Source organism: Rhinolophus hipposideros (genome assembly GCF_964194185.1).
Source record: "Rhinolophus hipposideros genome assembly, chromosome: 20".
Lineage (NCBI taxonomy): Eukaryota > Metazoa > Chordata > Mammalia > Chiroptera > Rhinolophidae > Rhinolophus > Rhinolophus hipposideros.
In genome coordinates, this window is record NC_138066.1 from 41,955,349 (window position 1) to 41,969,281 (window position 13,933).

General features: G+C 44.9%; 1 protein-coding gene across 1 annotated transcript in view; it reads right to left on the reverse strand.

Annotated features, from left to right (window-relative positions):
* The window catches only part of PITPNC1 (phosphatidylinositol transfer protein cytoplasmic 1), a 218,309-nt gene extending 213,148 nt beyond the window's left edge, over positions 1-5,161 (reverse strand). The window contains exon 1 of the mRNA XM_081028442.1: positions 4,972-5,161. Coding sequence (XP_080884568.1) covers positions 4,972-5,019 — 48 coding nt within the window. The 5' untranslated portion in view covers positions 5,020-5,161. The remainder of the gene's footprint in view (positions 1-4,971) is intronic.
* Positions 5,162-13,933: the final 8,772 nt, after the last annotated feature.

The window sequence follows — 13,933 nt, forward strand, 5'->3', positions numbered from 1 at the left end:
CTGAGTATCAATAATACTCAAATAACGCAGGGTTTCCGCATTATTTTTAAGAGCTTCAGGGACTCATTCGATGCCTTCTTAATAAAAAGCAAAAGACGAATTTCCACCCTCTATTAACTAGGGTTTTGTTAACAACTGTGTGTGCATTTTTTTCAAGGCCCAGAATCTGTTTTGTGTGATGGGCATTCACACCCAAATCACAGGGAAAATGCAGCATCCTTCATACACAATGTCGATTTCACTGACCAGCCGGGAGGACAGCATCTGTTCCCTGTTGTCTGATCCATTAGTGGTGAAAGGTTCGCACTTATCCATTAACCCACCTCCCTCCCCTGGTGCCCCTAGTCACCAAGAAGGGAGCTTTGCAAGATAGCTGGGCACCAAAAGGAACACTGCTCCCTGCATGTGAAATAAGCAAGAGAAACTGATAGGATGGCCCAGAAATCAAACTCATGACCCTGACACTAGTTCCTCCCAACTAGGCTAACAGGGGAAAAACAAAAAATAGCCACAATAGTGTACCTTCTTAAAAGAAAAAACATTGTCAAAATTATGTTTCAGAGGACTCCTGGGGAAGGTCGAGGAGATTAATCCAGGGAGCCTTTATATTCAGGGGTATCACTTTGTACAAAAAAAAACAAAGTGCCCACATCAACAGCAAACTTAAAATCTCTTTCCTTAAAAAATTCCTGCCCCAATATGTTTGCAGATGCACTCCATGACAATAGTTTAAAACAGAGAATAAGAAGCACCGTTAGGCATTTCGGCGTCTCCATTTATGTCATTCCAGAAACGGCACCACCCTGGTCCCAAATATGTTCTCAGAAATGTGCGTAAGAAAACTCTCTGGGGACCCAGGGAGCCTGGATAAAGTGCACTGGTTCCCTGCCAGGACAAAGAACAAAATAATATTCTGTGTTTAAAAAGTTGTTTTTCTTTTCTTTTCTTTCTTTCTCTTTTTTTCTTTTCTTGGAAGGGAGAAGAGTGTTTCTATTTTTCATTGTGCACCAAATCTCTAAAGACCACAAATAAATCCCTAAAAGTACACACATTAATGTTAATGCAGTCAGAACTGGAACTGTTAACCACCACGGCCAGCAATGAAACCGATTGGATTCCTGCCTTAGGTCATATCAGGATGTGCTGAGCTCTAGGAAAATGCTTATCATGCTTGTAAGTACTCGTCAGGGAGCGGTGATCTCTAGATGCTCCAAGGAGTCATGAAGATGGAGTCTGAGATGGGGATGCTGGAACCAGTAGCAGCACCAAGGAGTGGCGTGAGGAAGAGGTCTTGAACCACCACAATCTCCATGGAGCCACACATCCCAAAGCTACCCCAAAATAAGCATCCAATCTAAGGAAAACCAATGGGCTTGTTATATACAAAAGCAGCTTCAAACAGAACCCCCTGGCCACCTTTCTGGTCAGCGGATTACTCCTAAATGTCCCCTAAGTAGACAAGGTCAGAGTCTCCAACCCACCTTCAACTAGAGACTGCTCAGCATACATGCTTTGCACATCAGATTTAGGGATACTGTTTCCTTCCAACAAGGACTCCTGGGGGTTGGGGGGAGCGGGCAAACCCCTGGCCTGTACTAAAACAGCTTTGCATCAGAAATCAGAAGACCTGGGTTCTGGCCTAGACCCCGCCCTTAGCAATGAAATGGGCAACTAACTGAACCTTCTACAACTCTAGGCTTCTCCACAACGTGAAATAGCTCAACTATAGATCACTTCTGGTATTTCTGGTAGCCCTTCCAAGTCTAAAATTCCAGAATGTACATCACCAAATATTTCAAAATAAGACAATGACAACAACGGCAACTGTCTCTTTATGACCAACTAGCAACCCCCAGGGCCCTCTACTGCACAGAATTTTCCATCAGGCTTATATTTAGTTCAGAGACAATGGCGTGGAACATAATTGAGGAGACTATTCCAATGATGTTTCTAAAATTAAAATTAATCCATGAGATGTTACTTCTTATAAATTTTTATTCTGAAATTAATGTCTAAAACAGTACAACACACCAACAGTCTGATCTAAACTGTAGTTCAGCTTTCTTTTTCTTTATCACCTAGAGCTGTTCTTCTTTCCTGGAACTAGAGTTAAAATAACTTTAACTCACTTATTTTATGAGTTAAAATAAGACTAGAGAAATAGTAGAAACAGTTTAAAAGATCTTTGCTTTTTTTCATGTAGTCTACAGTGCTGACTTTATTGGTTTTCAAGAAATGTTGTTGTGTGTTTTTCTTTTGCTACAGTAAATACTAGTAACAGACCAAGAGTTGCACAAGGAAAAACAAATAATGGTTTTTGCCATGGCTCTGGTTCTGGCTTGGCTGTTAATTAATTGTGTGGCCTGGTGTACCTTATGTACATCACTTAACCGTTCTAAATCTCAGTTTACTCATCTGTAAAATGTGGATATCAACACACCAGTCCCCTTTACTCTCACCTCCATCAGGCGTTAAACGGGATAAGGCCAGGTGGGAAGAACAGACACACAATGCTGGTTCTCAGTGACTCTCCAAAACAAGGGCATTTGCCTCATTTTCAAAAAATATGGACAATGCTACCAATTAACGGTAGTGGTGAAACAGAAACAAGTTCCAGAAGTTCCATGTAGGTCCATGAATCGAGCCTAAAGCCAATCAAGAATTGGGGCAAAAGTGAGGCTTCCAAGCCTACTTAATTTGATGGCAGTTGTCTTCTTTGGAGACACTGTTAAGTTGCTTCCCAGTTTTCAATGTTAAGGTCGGTAGGACATAGGGCAAAGGCGGATCATGAAAATCGTAGGGTTTACTACCAGGCAGATTCTAAGGGTCTAACTTCTGGCAAGCCGGGCCTAGTTTTCTCATCCATCATCTAATTTGGTTCATCTGAATCCTTCCAGTTTGAAATCTCTATCAATTTAAACTGCCTCCACCCCCTGCTTCTCCAACAAAGTAAAAAACTACTTTAGAATATGACCTTACAGAACCTGAATCATGCTTTGGTCCAAACGAATCATATATTAAGTTGTAATTATACACATTACAGGTGGAGTCTGATTTCGTTTGCCAATTAAGAAAGGAAGGGCCTCCACCTGTACCACTCAAAGCAATTACTTCACCAGGAAGTGATGGGTATTTCAGTACCAAAAAAAGGGGGGAGAAGGGGGAAGAAAGTTGTGCCTGCACATTCAAGAAAGTCTGAGAAGGAAACCTACCAGAAAAAAAGATTTTGCAGGTAGCAGAGATGATTCTGGAACTGGTGATTTTCTTGACTATCAATTGCATTTTGGGGATATTTCATCCAGCACCAACCCTGCCCCTAGATTCCAAATTCTGATCAGTAAATGAAGTCATTAGGAGGAGCCCAGATAGAAGTCCACACACCTACAAGCTGAACCACTGCAGCTCAGCTGCCCACGGGGTGGGAAGATCTCAACCTTTTCTAGAGATATTCCGGTTAACCAGTTTCACTCATTTGCCTCCCTCACTTTTATTTACACGGTCGGGATGCACACTCCCCCCCCCCAAAAAAAAAAAAAAACTCTGCGGATCCACATGGCCTCCATTCTTGCTCAAATGCTATCTCCTCAAATGCCGAACGTGTTCTGTTGGTTATTCGGGTGGGGGCTGCTATCTCGGGCAGCCAGCGTCGCTGGGATGCGTTTTGTAAACTCGGAGCTAAGCTACTTTGATCTTACCTTGGCTTGTACGTGGGTCTTGCCTTAACACTTGCTCCAGATGACAAATGAAAACAGCCCCTTGGGAGCACAGCCACGTTCTTAGTTAATTATCTTTTTCTCTCCCAAAGCACCTAGCCCCTTCCACAAAGTACTGGCTCAGTAACATCAGAGAGACTTAAGTGCACTGTATTTAAATACAAATACGGTTGGGGTCGCCGGTTTCTTTAGTGTTGCCACACCAAGCCACACTTAGTGAGTTTCAAGTGGCTTTGATGAGCTTCAGGCTCCCTCGCGGTCGGTGGACCCGCGCTAAGCAATTGTGAAATCACCAAAAAGGTAGGGATCAAAGGGGGAATAAAGGGAAGCCGGGGCCTGCATAATCCTCCCTGAGTCATCATTTCCTGAATGCTGGAGCTTGTTACTTGGGGGGAACGGAACCTGAGCAGCTTGTGGAGGACGACCCCCGCCGCCCCACGGCGTCCGCGCGGCTGCAGCGCAACCCCGGAGCTGGGGCCGGACCCACACCCACACCCACGTGCTGGAGCGCCCTCCTGTGGCCGCGCCACAGGCCCCGCCGCGCGTGGCTCGCCCGCAGACCACGCTACCCGCGCGCGGGTGAAGAAACAAGAAACGCAGAAAGTTTCCGACCCAGGCGGTTTGCGTAAGGTCGAAGCCAGGTCCCCGCGCCTTGAGATGCGGGGCTTGGCGGGAGCGGAGCCCGGGCCGGTGGCCAACACGAGAGGTCCGGGCCCAGACGGATTTCCCCCCGCCCCCGCCCCCGCCCCCGCCCAGGGCTCCGAGGTGTTCCCCAGCGGGGCGCGGGGCCTCCAGATCCCGAGATCCAAGGGCTTCTTCCCGTACCCCGACCTTACGGCAAAGGGCAGGCGGGGAGCCTGGGCCCAAGCCAACAGTGTATGCCACCCGGGGTCCCCCAATCCAGCGCGCGCTTGGGACTCTAGGGTGGCTTTATTCATTTTCTTAATTGGAGGGAGGGGACGCACCGACTGCCTTTGGCGCATTCTGACCATCGGTAATCGGGATTCTGGGTGCCCCCAAAGGGCCCACCTGGAGTCCACTGCCCCACCCAACGCCGCCCTGCCCCGCTGGGGTGACAAGTAGGGACAGCAATTCCCCTTCCTCCCCGTCCAGCCTCCAGGTTTTGGGGGTAATGTTCCACCAGATTTCCCCGACTCCAGCAGTGGCCTCGCCGGCCAGGAGGCGGCGGCGGGGGACGCGGCACCCCGGGGCGGGGGGCGGAGGGCCCGGAGCGGGCGAGGCCCGGCGCGGCGCTTACCTCGTCCACGGTGAGCGGCATGCAGATCCGATACTCCTTCAGTAGCATGGTCCTGCCGGCCGCGGAGCCCCGGGGCGGGAAGCGGGGTGGGGGGAGGGCCCCCCAGAACCACAAGGCTGCCGCCCAGGCGCAGAGCAAAACGCCCGCGGCCCCTCACTCGGAGCCTGCGGGCGAAGCAGCCCCGGCTGCGCGCTCAGCTTCTGGCTGCCTCCTCTCCGCCCGAGAGCATGTCAAGGTTTGGGTCCGGGTGTCCGCGACTCCCCCCGCCTCCTTGCTCGCCGAGGTCGGTCCTCCCGGGACGCGGCGTTTCAAAGTCAGGGACCGAGGGAGGAAGCCCCCGCTAGAAGCCGCTCTGATCCGCAGCCCAGGGCGGGAGGAGCGGCCGTCAGATCAGGGCATGCCCGGTGGCGGGCGAGGGGAGAAAAAAGGGATTTCCAAAAAAGCAAAACGAATGCACAAAAGTCACCCGCTCGAGCCGCCTCCGACACCAGACAGGAACCTGGCGACCCCCCTTCTCCGGCCGGTCTGCCCGAGGCTAATTCACCGGGAACCCTGCAGCCGGAGCCGGAGATGCTGACTTTCCAAACAAAGGCTCGACCGGCTCCTCTCCACGGGCGGTAAACAAGATTTCCTGCTCTTTTTAGGGCCGGTCCTCCAAGCTCCCCGGAGCTCACGGGGGGAAAAGGGAAGCGGCCGGCTCTGCCCGGCTGGGGCCGGGGGTTCCTCCAACCTCCGTTCGCGCTGCGAGGGGCGGCGGGCAGAGCTGGCGGGCGCCTTCCGCGCGCGTCCCCTCCTCCGAGACCCTCGGCTCTCCGAGCGCCGCGCGTGCCTGCGAGTTGGCAGCCACCTCGCCGGGGCCGGAGAGTCCGCGCGGAGCTGCAGTGTGCCTCGGGCCGGGGAGGTGAGTGCGGGCGGAGCCAGCGCGAGCGAGGCTGACATCAGCGGCGGCCGCCGCGGGGAGGGTAGCCCCATCCGGCCAATGGGGAAATGGCAAAGAATGTGGAGGATTTAAACAAAACAGCATGTCTCTCCCGGGCTGCTGCCAGACGGCCGGGCTGCCCCGGAGCCCAGCCCGGCCGGCGCTGGGGAGGAGAGGCTCCTTTACCCCTTACATCTGCTCTCCGGTGTAGCCTGAGTGCTGCGGTGTTCCCGTCCAGCCACTCTGGAAAGCTTTTGGTAACAAGAAACACCACTGCTCCTTGACCTCTGGCAAAGGTCTTTACAAATACCCACCACAAATGTTTTCACTTTGGTCCAGTCAGCAAGGCCAGCGCTGGAGAGGCGATGGGATTTGAGAGCATCAGAACAAACCCTTGCCCGGTTTCCTAACAGGTTTCAGGAAAGGAATCCTGGAAAACGGGGGAGTACAATAGTGAGAATGAAAATGAAGTACAAACACAGCACAGGGAAGGTGAACGGGACACACAGCCTTTTACCTCTCCTGGGCCTGCCTGCTCTGCAGTCTGACTGCGGGCTTCTTCGCAGAGCAGCAAGAGGAGGTTTCCATGTCAGCACTCCTGAGTTCAGAAAGTCACAGCGAAATGTCAATGAAAATGCCTGGAGTGTTGGTATTTCATCCATATTAAACAGATCCCTCATTTCAACCACAAGAGGCACATTCTTTCGTTACTCAGGAAGCTGCGTGTAACTGCTGAAGTCTGTTTTTCATTTGTCTGGTATTTTTAAGCCTGTTTTTCTGAAAAGTTGCTGGATGAAAAATGCATCAGTTGCCTCTATGCAGAATAACCTGCAAGCATCATCTTTTCTCAGAGAAAGATTCATGCTCTAACGTCCTGCAGCTATCACAGAGCTTGGATGGCAATATAGGTGGCCTCAATATTACAGTATTTTAAATTAGGATTAATACATAATTATCCAGTATAACTATGGTGAGCTGTGGCAAAAATCATCCAGATGGCTGGGGAGAATTTATAACTGTGAAGCATGATACCAAGCCTGATGGAAAAATGATACCCTATCCCCAGCTTATATTTTAGTGAAAACTATTTTCTAGATAAATGCTTCCCAGAGTTGGCTCAGAAACATTCACAGCAACTAATTAAAGCTAAACCAAATTCCTCGAGGTGGAAAATCTAAATCTGACACTGTAGTGTTGAATAATAACACATTGAAAGCCTGTGATATGGAAAGAAGCTCAAGCTGTTTTTCTTTTTTCTACTTCTTACTTGAAAACGTGTGTAGTGGCTTCGCTTCGGGCACCTAATACTCTACCCAGAGGCAGCTAGGAAATATACTGGCTAGCCACACAGACACCTGCACCCAGGACATCAGAACATGTGGGATACAGTCTTGGCTTTCCAGATGTTTCCTGATGCTGATTCTGTAACTAAGGTATTTTATTGATGAATCTCCTTACCCCTCTTGTAAGCTGACTTCTCCACTGAACTTCTCACTCATTCCATCTGCATGCCTGGTCACATCAATCTTCTTCAAGCACAGCTTTAATCCTGCAACCTTCAAAACCTCAGTGATTCTCTATGGTCTACTGAGCGAATTCACATTCCTTGGCAGGAGGATCAAGGCTCTGAATCTACCTTTCCCACCATAGCCAGTCATCCTTCCCCTGAGACTAATCTGTTGGCTGGAGAAGGCCTTCACTTTGCCCTGACCCTTCTGCTCCTGCCATTGCCTTCACAGAGAACCCCTCCCCCGCTCCAGCCCCCTTGGCACCACTTTTCAGCAGGGCATTGACAGTCTGTGTTTTTGGAAAGTGATTCTGATGGCAGTGTGTTGGATGGGTTAGGTCAGAAGGACACCAGAGGCAGGCGGTTATTATATTATTATAATACGGAGACATGGGGAGAGCCTGAAATAGACATCGAATGAAGAAAAGAGGATGAATTTAAAAGATTTGGAAAGGACTTGGGGATGGATTGGTTTTCACCACAACAGACCTTGAGGGGTGGCAAATGGAAAGCTTATTTATAACTCATTCACACAAAGGGGAGAGACCGCCATCTATTGGTCAGACGCATGTACAAAATGTTTTAAGTCACCTAGTCAGCAAGAGTCTGGCAAGGAGAATTGTATCTTTGTTTCTTTCCAACCAATAGAATCTGCAACATCTGCTTCCAAAGAGCCTTGAAGGTGCTGCTATCATCATTCTAGATAGTATGATGTTCCATTAACAACGTACAATCTACAGTTATTGATTATCACATATTTTAAAAATGGGGGTAGACCCAGAGGGCAAAAAGAGAAACAGAGTAAAGCTACCAGTGAGGAATGATATGGCCAAAAGGAAAAGAATATTAGCCTACTCATGTCTGTGACAGCATTTTTTTCTCAGATAAGTCACAACCTATGAAGGCAGGGGTTCTCAGAAAGCAAGATGGGAAGAGGTGAACATCAAAATCAATCATCTAAGGAGCTTTTCCAACCCATTGTCTTCACCCAAATTCTGATGATGCACACTTGCCCCCCACTTGCCCCCCACTGAAACCTCTTCTCAGTTTGTGTGAAAAAACCTACCTCTGCAAGTAGCATGTGAAAGAAGAGCATACTAACAGTCTTTGTGACTTATTCAAATCATGTTTTTTCCTAGAATATCCCTGGTACTTCTCAAATAAAATACATGGTTCTTCCCATCTCCCTCTTTCCTACTCATAATACTTAAGGTCTGTGGATCCGTCAAGGCCCATCGAAAGTCCTACCTCCTACCCAGAGCCATTCTCGATAACTCTTTACCTTGCTAAACAACCCAGGAATTTTATTCATTTTGGTTCTTGTTTGTATGCAAGTGTGGCCTTTATATATAAAATGTCACATGCAGTACTATAAGTGTTTCACCTGTTTTCCAACTCCCCAACGTCTCCAGAAGAGACAGATCATGTCCTATCTGTGTCATCTTGAAAATGTAGCCTGGTGTGAGGGATACTGTAGGTACCCCACAAATGTCTGTAGGTACCCAACAAATGTCTAGATGTGTGCATATATTAGTTCAGGGCTGTCAACCTCAGTGTTACTGACATTTGGTGCCAGATAATGCTTTGTTGTGGGGGTCACCTTATGATTTTCAGCAGCATCCCTGGTCTTTACCCACTAAATATCAATAGCAACTACCCCCCACCCCACCCCACACACATACATTTTGCCAAATACAGTACTTGTATGCATGGAAGGGGGAACTCCCGCAGTGGAGAACAACTATATTAATGTAACATCCAGTAATCTTATGTAAATGATTAGCTACTCCAAGAAGAAGCTCTTTTGGAGAGACTGACATTCCTTGTCCAAATCAGGGAGGAAAGGAACAAAACTGTTATATCACAGTAAAGATGTAAAGATGTAAAGATGTCCCTTTCTCGTTCCCATGCTCTGCTTTATATTACCAAAATAGCCCTTGTTAAGGGCTTGACCTTAATCTTGATCACCTGGTTCAGGTAATGTCAGCCAAGTTTTTCCACTGTAAAGTTACTATGTTTCCTTTTTCATACTTCATTCTTCAGAAGTGAGTCATTAAGAGCGGCCCATATTCTAGGGAGCTCCACGGTTCTTGAGGGGAGAGTATCTACACACATAATGTGGAGTTCTGCAAGGTTTGCCCCTCCTCCCTCGTTTATTTATTCATTCCATTATTTATATCAGTGTGGACTGGTGCATGATTATTCTATACTTGAGTTATAATTCCATACTATACTAACTTTGTTGCTCAAATTGTTCCAGCTTTGGCCATTTGGCCATGGGTAGCTCTTGCAGTTTGGTTCCTGTGTCATTTTGACATAGCCCCCTTTTTAAAGGCACTTCTTGAAAATCTAATGTTATCCTCTGCAATTAATTTTTGTTGTATTAAATATCATTTGATTCCAGCAAAGTCTATGTGTATGTATGCCTGTGTGTGTGTGTGTATGTGTGTGTTTTAAACACCTATATGTCTGACTTTGCTAGGTGCTTAAGCAAATGTTAAATTCATTCTGAATAAAACTACACAAAGCAAGTCCCAAGGCAATTCTTATGTGTAGACCCATGTATCAGACCTCTATTAATACAGAGACTGCCTCTGATGTGTAATTGCTTAGACTGTGCAGTAAATGCTCATAAAATAAAAATTAATCGACAATGATATGGTATAAATTGCTTCACACAGAGAAAAAAAACAACAGCCTGGAAGTTCTGTGGCAAAAGTTGTAATTTTGTCTTTTATTAGATAAATAAGCTAATAATAAATTTATCAAAGCTTTACTTTTTATTGCATTGGCTATTTTTACAGAATGACAAAACACTGGAATGTTTTGAGATGAATTATGAGACAATATGTAACCTATACTCTCTGCGGAGAAATTTGAGTAACGCAAGAAAACACTGTCCTTGATCCTGAGTATTCTTTAAGAGGAAGCAACTGTGCAACCATAATTTAGTCAACACAGTGTGCTTTATAGATGATGTAATACAGAATTGTACACCTGAAATCTATGTAACTTTACTGACAATTGTCACCCCAATAAACTTTAATTTTTTAAAAAAACAACCATAATTTATTGTCATTCTTTAATGCCAAAGCATATTTGACGTAGTATCATCAAATGATGTCACACATCTGGAAATAGTATTTCTTAGCTATGTAATGCCATAGAGATGTCATGCAATTTGACTTTTTGTGGAACATTTTAAATGTTACCAGAGAGAAAAAGAGGGAATTACGTTTGCTTATTTAGCGTATGTAATCGTTTATATGAAAACCCCAGTTTAAAAATTGCTTAGGTGACTGTAGTTAGGCTGCAATCTGGCCCCCCAAAAATATCAGGTCCTAAACCCTGGAACCTGAAAATATTACCTCATCGGAAAAAGGGCCTTTGCAGATATGATTAAGTTAAGGATTTGAGAGATTATCCTGGATTGTCTGCATGGGCTCTAAATACAATCACAAGTGTCTTAGAAAGGCAGAGGGAGATTTGACACACACACAGAAGAGAAGGCAATGTGACCATGAAAGCAGAGATTGGAGTGATGAGGCCACAAACCAGGGAATGCCCACAGCCACCTGAATCCGGAAGAGGCAAGGATCGGACTGTCCCCTAAAGTCCCCAGAGGGAGCATGGGCCTACCATACCTTGATTTGGGCCCAGTGATACTGATTTCAGACTTCTGGACTCCAGATTGTGAGAGTCAATTTCTGTTGTTTTAAGCCACTAAGTTTGTGGTTTTCTGTTACAGCAGTGAAAGTAGATGAATATAATGCTTTAGTTATGACTTGGTTTACCTGATATAACTGCACTTGACATCATGTAATTTTACACAGTTATTTTTCTTTACAAAATGATTCACAACACACTTGAAAATACCAAGTTTTCCCATTGCTTTTAAAATAGGCAATTTACAAAAACAAATATTTTACATACATTTCAGGGACATTTCTGTAATGTAAGCCTTGTGGCTTTAAATACCATCAATATGCTAATAAATCCTAACTGCAAAACTCTAGCCCAAACGATTCCCCTGAATTTGATACTTGTATATCTACTTGCCTTCTCAACACTGTCTCTTGGAAATCCAACAGGTACCTCGAACTTAACAATATCAAAAACTGGGCTGCTATCCTTTCCCCCCCAACTTGATCTTCTCTAATCTGCTCTTGGTAAATGGCAAGCCCATCTTTCCAGACACTCAGGCTAAAAATCTTGACGTATTTGATCCCTCTCAGTCTATCTTCAGATTGTATCCAGGATCGAACCACTTCTTACCACTTCTACTGTTTCCACCATCATTTTCCTCTTGGCTTATTGCAATAACCTCCCAACTAGTCTCCCAGCTTCTGCCCAACCTAACACAGCAACCAGAGTGATTCTTTTACTATGTAAGACAGCTCATGCCACTCCTTTACCCCAACCCCCATTGGCTTCCCATCTTACGCAGATTAAAAAGCCAAGTGCTTCAAATGACCAAATTGCCCTAAACCTCATCTCCTGCAACTGTGAGCCTCATTCATTCTGGACTTCAAACAGGCCATACAGGACCTGATTGCTCTCACTTCAGGGTTCTTGCTCCTATCTCTGCCTAGACTCTTCATCCCCCAGCTATCTGCAAGACTCCCTTCCTTACTTCAGGGCTTAGCTGACTAGCGACTCTTTCTTTGACCATCTCATAAAACACTATCACCTACTTACATATGTGTCAGTCTTCCCCTCCGTTAGAATGTTCACTTCAGAAAGCCAGGGACTTTGGATCAAATATGTGCACAGCCAATACGCTGAACATGCCAGAAATGTCAAATATGACAAAAATATACCAAAAATAGTAATTAATATAAAGGCATATTATTTTCAATAATTAGTATCATAACGTACATTACCACTGTTCTTTCAGAATAAACTTTTTCCAATCAGTATTTCTCCCTACCATTTCGATTCCTTATTCTTCCACTGCCAATTTTTCTCTTCTGAAAGCACATTCTTTTTTACCAAGCCACAAATTTAATCTCAGACTCACCCAAATAAAGGATTTACAGAGAGTCTGTGTATAATGTGGTGCTCTTACCTATTTTCTCTGACCATTGCTCAGAATTTTACTTCTTTACTTCACTTTAATTTTTTATTTCCTTTGCAAACTATCCCTTAGATTTCAATTTGCTTTCATTTTTTGTTACCTCCAAGCTTAGTGAGGAAGGCCTTCTGTTTGGTGTAGGAACCACCTACAGTTTTCTCTACCATTTGCCTCTTTCTCAGAACCCCTCACACTTTTATTTTCTTGAGTTCTGGAAACCATAACTGTTTACTCCACCACACCTTTGTTACTTTTTGTCTTTTAAAACTCTTCACACAAAATGTAAACCTCCAAATCCTTTTGTTTATTCTAGTCAAACCAACTGCACACCAAATATAGAGCCAGAAAACATACAACTGGGGGTGGCCAGTTAGCTCAGTTGGTTAGAGTGTGGTGCTGATAACACCAAGGTTGCCGGTTCGATCCCCAAACAGGCCACTGTGAGCTGTGCCCTCAATAAAAAAATAATTGGAGAAAAAAAAGCATAAAACTGGCTCCTAGAAATCTGTAAGGTGTTTTAGGTTGTCACAATCATTGGGAGGAGAGGGAGATAGTAGCATGTAATTGGGATGCTAGACATCTGCAATGCAACAAACCTGCACAATAAAATACTGTCCCACGTTCCATCAGACTTTTCGCTATCCTGCCAGACACACACTTACACGTCTAAGGCCTAGACTCTAACTCCATTTTACATAGGCGAAGCTGTTTCTTTTTGAAGTTTTAATATGAATTAAAATTTCTAACAATTCTTCTGTGTGAAAAACAATGTAAAAGTATACTTGATAGAATCAGAACTTTACCAAGAAGTTATACACCATTTTGGAAAAATCATGCCACCAACAGTAAACCCTTTGATGCTTCAGGCACCAACAGAACACAACTACTGCAATTGTAGCTTTTGCAATTACAGTTCATATTTATGCATACAATCAAACGACTACTTCTATTTTCTACTATAGACATGTTTTAGCCTTTATATTTTGAAATATATATTGTTATCTTGCAATGTTTCTCCTGTACATTACAGCTGGGATGTTTTGTTTTGGTTTTTAAAAGAATTATGTGTGCAGACGAGCTACATTATGCATGATTTTCATTACACTACAGTATTTTAAAAAAGGCTATTCAGCATATATAAAGGGGTGTGGGTGCCAATTGAATTGAGAACCACAAACAACGGGCAGGCCAGTCCAAGATTTCCCATTTGCGTCCCAGTCTACTGTTGACATTTTAACCACACAATACACAACCTGATTTTCATTTTCAAGGATCCTAAGCTTTTTTTCTATAGGGACCCTAATAATGTGGATGATAATAAAGAAAATTTGTATGGTCCTTAGAAATAGTCTCGCATGTGTCATCTCTTTTGATGCTCACACGAGTCCTACTGGAAAAGCAAATAAGATGTCTTTTTAAAGATGTTTCTTACCGACTCTAAGTGTATCTTTACTTGAGCCAT